Source organism: Oncorhynchus mykiss, chromosome 3 (assembly GCF_013265735.2).
Source record: "Oncorhynchus mykiss isolate Arlee chromosome 3, USDA_OmykA_1.1, whole genome shotgun sequence".
Taxonomy (NCBI): Eukaryota; Metazoa; Chordata; class Actinopteri; order Salmoniformes; family Salmonidae; genus Oncorhynchus; species Oncorhynchus mykiss.
In genome coordinates, this window is record NC_048567.1 from 6425897 (window position 1) to 6432376 (window position 6480).

Below are 6480 nucleotides of genomic sequence, written 5' to 3' on the forward strand. Positions count from 1 at the left end.
GAGGACAGCACTCAGAAGAGAGGGGGTATATTCATTACGGACACCGTTAACAGGTTAAGAACCAAACGGAAGCAAACAGAGGAAACAAGAGTTTCTATTGGACAAATGCAGGTAGGCCCTTGTCCGTTTCGTCCCGTTTGCTTCCGTTTAAGAAGCGCTATGCAACGGAATAGGCGTAATGAATACGCCCCATGCAGGTAGCTACCTGGGTCACGTGGTCCGCAGCGCACACAGGTAGGTGCATCACAAAAAGGGAACATTCAGCCATTACACTGCGATGAGGTGTGCCGGAGATTTTGCATAGATTATCAAGCAATCAAGAAGTCACTAAAAATATCTGGAGTTGCTGAGCACACCTTTGCGCATAGGTGTCTGGGTGTGGGTGGCTGGATTCTTTGGGTTCTATACTGTTCTGGGGGTGTAGCTATAGGTTCTTTTCTATTACTTTGGGTGTAACTAGAGTAGTTTCTTTTTGTATTTATCCTGAAAATGACGGCTCAGGTAGACTACCTGGCGGTGTTGTTCACGACCACATCTGGCGCGAGCGGAGACCTCTTGGGTTCGGACGAGACGGAGCTCGAGCAGTTGGTGTGGCAGCTCGTGGACTTGAAGAACAAAAAGGTCATCTTTAAAACATTTTCCTTTCTTTATCAAGATAATAGGATAATGACTATTATTATTTTTTCAGGAGGAGCTAGATGAGGTAATCTATAGAAAGACAAAATATTCATTCAACATTCAACCAGATTGCTCTCTGCGTCAATGTGCCCTATTTGGTTTAAAATACACTACCTTTCTTCTGTTTATGAGGTCTAATGACAAAACTGATCATAAGTGTGCCATAAATCGGCTACTCCATTATGCATATTAAAGTGTGTTTTTTAAGTGTACAGAAGTGTGTTTTCTCTCTGGTCCAGTTGGGAAAGGTGAATGAGGTGTTAATAAGGCCTGAGCACTCGGACCTTACAGAAGATTGTCTGGGGGAGAGAGAGGACAGCGAGGAGTCTGTCTCTACAGTCACAGGCTTGGAGAACGCGATAAACCAGGTACAGACGGTATCTGTTGGCTCGTGATTTTTTATGAAATACATTTTTGAACTGATCATATTCTGCTTTACCATCCATTCCTCCTTCACTTGAAATCAGGGGCACCGATGCATTGATTGGAGTTTTATAACAATTGATTGTTTATTTAGGCCTTGATCCTGGGATATCTAATTATAATTGGCTAATAATGAATCATCGTTTTCGATCCCTGTAGATTTGATGGCATTTCACTTGACAGCCTGAGGGACAGTTGTAAAAGTCCATTGAGTGATGAGGAGGTGTGGATCTTGAGAGCTTAGTAGTGCAAATGACCACTAAATTTGCATAATGAGGCTTATACAACTAGCAGCAATTAAAGTGCATGTTCTCTGAAACCAAAAATATAAACCATACATAGACAAAAGACAATAGATAGACATACACACACAAACATCGATGACATCACCTCACAAATCGTTTCCAGCCACTTGAAAGTAACAACAAGCCATTCAAGTTGGACTTTATCACAAGCAGTAATTTGTAAGCCTATATTTGGATGTTTTTGTAAATATTTTGTCTTCATGGTAATACTTTCCATTAAGGTAGACTCAGTTTAAATAGTCTATAAACAGCATTAATAGGTTGTTTATTAGTCAGTAGGAAACAGTTATAACTCATTGGATGAAATTGTGTACTGTGGTCAACGTTATGGCGCTTGCTGAATAATGAGATTATAAATGGCTGCATTGTTATTCATCATCACCAGAATAATGATCACACTTTTAACCAATAAAATGTTAGTGGATTTTCAATATTACCAGTGAGTTGTTCTGTAATTGTTTATTACAGATGTATTATCTGATCTTGATTTAAAGAGTTTACATTGTAGCTGTTCTCTTCCTATGTTTTAAACAGTTCCATCTGAGATTGACCAATGAGGTGAACAGCTTAGGCGCGGGCACGTCAGTGTGTGTGTGTACGGACGGGCAGCTCCACATTCGCCAGGTTCTCCACCCCGAAGCTGCGGGCAAGGTAAGGGTACAGGCTGGCAGGGCGGGGAGCACAATTACCTCCAGCAGAAGCGTATGGTGTTCACAGAACCATAAAGAAATGTGTTATGTCAGCTCTTTTGTCAAGATCCTGCTCTACATGATGTTGAAATGGGAGGTTGTCTTGACATATTGTCTTGGCTTTGTTTGAACATGAACGCGCACACACACACACACACCACACACACACACACACACACACACACACACCGTTCTCCTATTACATCTTGAGTCCCCCCCCTCACATCTAGTATGATGTACAGACCCATGGGGAACCTAACTTTATTGACATGAGTAAATATGTAAATGAGGGTAGTAAACAGACAGCGTAGCTCCTGATACGACCCAACACCTAACAGCTGTCAATGGTAGGCTGCACATATTCTCTTCCTCCTCTCTACTGTTTAATCAATAATGATATGGTCAGAACGTTTTTAAAGGAACATACTACAGTTTATTTGGTCCGTGCAAGACTCAAACTCTGGTGATCCAAGCACATGCCACATTCAGTTCCCCTGGGTTAATGTATGGGCACACACTGGTTGAATCAACGTTGTTTCCACGTCATTTCAATAGAATTACGTTGAACCAACTTGGAATAGACGTTGAATTGACGTCTGTGCCCAGTTTGTAATGTCTGCAGTTGTCTTCCTCGGCAGAACCTGGCACTGCCAGAATGTTTCAACTCCTTTTTTGACCTGAGGAAAGAGTTCAGGAAGCACTTCCCCTCTGTAGACACCAAGAGCCTGGAGGTGCAGTACATGGCAGAATGTATCCTTACAACTGAGAAACACAGCAAAGACACTCCCAGCAAAGACACTCACAGCAATGACACTCACAGCAAAGACACTCACAGCAATGACACTCACAGCAAAGACACTCACAGCAATGACACTCACAGCAATGACACTCACAGCAAAGACACTCACAGCAAAGACACTCACAGCAATGACACTCACAGCAAGGACACTCACAGCAATGACACTCACAGCAATGACACTCACAGCAATGACACTCACAGCAAAGACACTCACAGCAATGACACTCACAGCAATGACACTCACAGCAATGACACTCACAGCAATGACACTCACAGCAAAGACACGCACAGCAACGACACTCACAGCAATGGCACTCACAGCAAAGACACTCACAGCAAAGACACTCACAGCAATGACACTCATAGCAAAGACACTCACAGCAATGACACTCACAGCAATGACACTCACAGCAAAGACACTCACAGCAAAGACACACAGCAATGACACTCACAGCAAAGACACTCACAGCAAAGACACTCACAGCAAAGACACTCACAGCAATGACACTCACAGCAAAGACACTCACAGCAAAGACACTCACAGCAAAGACACTCACAGCAAAGACACTCACAGCAATGACACTCACAGCAAGGACACTCACAGCAAAGACACTCACAGCAATGACACTCACAGCAATGACACTCACAGCAATGACACGCACAGCAAAGACACGCACAGCAACGACACTCACAGCAATGGCACTCACAGCAAAGACACTCACAGCAAAGACACTCACAGCAAAGACACTCACAGCAATGACACTCACAGCAAAGACACTCACAGCAATGACACTCACAGCAACGACACTCACAGCAAAGACAAGCACAGCAACGACACTCACAGCAATGACACTCATAGCAATGACACTCACAGCAAAGACACTCACAGCAAAGACACTCACAGCAATGACACTCACAGCAAAGACACTCACAGCAAAGACACTCACTGCAAAGACACTCACAGCAACGACACTCACAGCAAAGACACTCACAGCAATGACACTCACAGCAATGACACTCACAGCAAAGACACTCACAGCAATGACACTCACAGCAAAGACACTTACAGCAATGACACTCACAGCAAAGACACTCACAGCAATGACACTCACAGCAATGACACTCACAGCAATGACACTCACAGCAAAGACACTCACAGCAAAGACACTCACAGCAATGACACTCACAGCAAAGACACTCACAGCAAAGACACTCACAGCAAAGACACTCACAGCAATGACACTCACAGCAATGACACTCACAGCAAAGACACTCACAGCAATGACACTTGGTTCATTTTACAGCTTTGCATGAACCCTGCTTCTGTAGTGTAGCTTCATGCCGTCAGTGCATGTGGGTGTGTGTGTGTGTGCTCGCTAACACGTGTGCGTGGTTGTGAGAGAGAGAGAGCACTAAAGTGTGTGTGATACTGACACACTCCCATGGGGGAGGTGTCTGCAGGCCTCAGGGTGTTGGCTGTGGGACTAGAGGTTTTGAAATGCAAATAGAGACACAATTGACGTGTCTCACTGTAGCTCCAAGAGGAACATGCTGTGTGTTGAGCCAACAGGACCAGCCCTACACACCTACCAGGAAGCAGACCTAACACACACACACATGCACACACACTTTGCTCGCTCCTCTCCTGTAGTTTTCTCCTTGACCACGGTTTCCTCAGCTCTCAGTGTAACTGTGGAGCCAGTAGCCATATTGGAGCCGCCGACCGTACTGGATCCAACGGCCGTGTTGGATCCGACGGCAATGTTGGATCCGACGGCCATGTTGTCACCGGTCACAGCAGCACTGCAGGTCCAGACCATGGCCAACATCGTTCTAGCCCTGCTATTGGAACCCTTATGTGAGTGACACACTAACTTACACAAACTCTGACTTTTCTCACAATGTTGTCGTTGTTGCTTATCTTTGACTTCTGCTCTGGTCTTCTGTTTGTTGTAGGTCACACATTCTCAAACCCAGAGAGAGTCACTGAGAAGTTTGAAAGTGGCACTTGGTAACTAGACTTGTTAAAATAGATTAGCAGTAAGGTAGATGATAAGACACTATTCATTGGTGTTCTTACATAGTTGGATGGAGCAGGTGAGTGATTTGATGCTAACTGGTGTGTGTGTGTCTGTGTGTGTAGCAGTAAGATGGAGCGTGTGTGTGACAACACAGTGATCAGAGCGAGGGGGTTGCCGTGGCAGTCATCTGACCAGGACATCGCTCGCTTCTTCAGAGGACTCAACATTGCCAAGTATGTGTGTTCATTGTCTAGTGGTGTGTTGTGTTTGACTCATTGCTGTTAGGATGGTGTGTAGTGTATTGAAATTGTTTTAATAGCTGTAATGCTGTGTGTTGTCCAGAGGTGGTGCTGCGTTGTGTCTGAACGCCCAGGGTCGGAGGAACGGAGAGGCTATGGTCCGCTTCATCAGTGAAGAGCACAGAGACATGGCCCTGCAGAGACACAAACACCACATGGGCAACAGATACATAGAGGTAATCTGTTAATAACCTATTATCAACCTATTACTAACCCTAACCCTAACCATCGATACATAGAGGTCATCTGTTAATAACCTATTATCAACCTATTACTAACCCTCACCCTAACCATCGATACATAGAGGTAATCTGTTAATAACCTATTATCAACCTATTACTAACCCAAAACCCTAACCATCGATACATAGAGGTCATCTGTTAATAACCTATTACTAACCCTAACCAATGGTACATAGACATAACCTGTTAATAACCTATTACTAACCCTAACCATCGATACATAGAGGTAACCTGTTAATAACCTATTATCAACCTATTACTAACCCTAACCAACGGTACATAGAGGTAACTTGTTAATAACCTATTACTAACCCTAACCAACTGTACATAGAGGTAACCTGTTAATAACCTATTATCAACCTATTACTAACCCTAACCATCGATACATAGAGGTAACCTGTTAATAACCTATTACTAACCCTAACCATCGATACATAGAGGTCATCTGTTAATAACCTATTACTAACCCTAACCAATGGTACATAGACATAACCTGTTAATAACCTATTACTAACCCTAACCAACTGTACATAGAGGTAACCTGTTAATAACCTATTATCAACCTATTACTAATCCTAACCAACGGTACATAGAGGTAACTTGTTAATAACCTATTACTAACCCTAACCAACTGTACATAGAGGTAACCTGTTAATAACCTATTATCAACCTATTACTAATCCTAACCAACGGTACATAGAGGTAACCTGTTAATAACCTATTATCAACCTTTTACTAACCCTAACTCTAACCAACGGTACACAGAGGTGACCTGTTAATAACCTATAATCAACCTTTTACTAACCCTAACACTAACCAACGATACATAGGGGTAACCTGTTAATAACCTATTATCAACCTTTTACTAATCCTAACCAACGGTACATAGAGGTGACCTGTTAATAACCTATAATCAACCTTTTACTAACCCTAACACTAACCAACGATACATAGAGGTAACCTGTTAATAACCTATTATCAACCTATTACTAACCCTCACCCTAACCAACGATACATAGAGGTG

The 6480-nt window shown here is 43.2% G+C and overlaps 1 protein-coding gene across 6 annotated transcripts in view; it reads left to right on the forward strand.

Annotated features, from left to right (window-relative positions):
- Nucleotides 1-237: 237 nt before the first annotated feature.
- The window catches only part of LOC110508031 (epithelial splicing regulatory protein 1), a 22828-nt gene continuing 16585 nt past the window's right edge, over nt 238-6480 (forward strand). For all 6 annotated transcript variants that reach the window (XM_036967085.1, XM_036967069.1, XM_036967075.1 and 3 more), the window contains exons 1-8: nt 238-621; nt 918-1046; nt 1941-2057; nt 2734-2845; nt 4573-4752; nt 4851-4905; nt 5038-5148; nt 5258-5390. In XM_036967085.1, coding sequence (XP_036822980.1) covers nt 490-621; nt 918-1046; nt 1941-2057; nt 2734-2845; nt 4573-4752; nt 4851-4905; nt 5038-5148; nt 5258-5390 — 969 coding nt within the window. In that variant the 5' untranslated portion in view covers nt 238-489. The remainder of the gene's footprint in view (nt 622-917; nt 1047-1940; nt 2058-2733; nt 2846-4572; nt 4753-4850; nt 4906-5037; nt 5149-5257; nt 5391-6480) is intronic.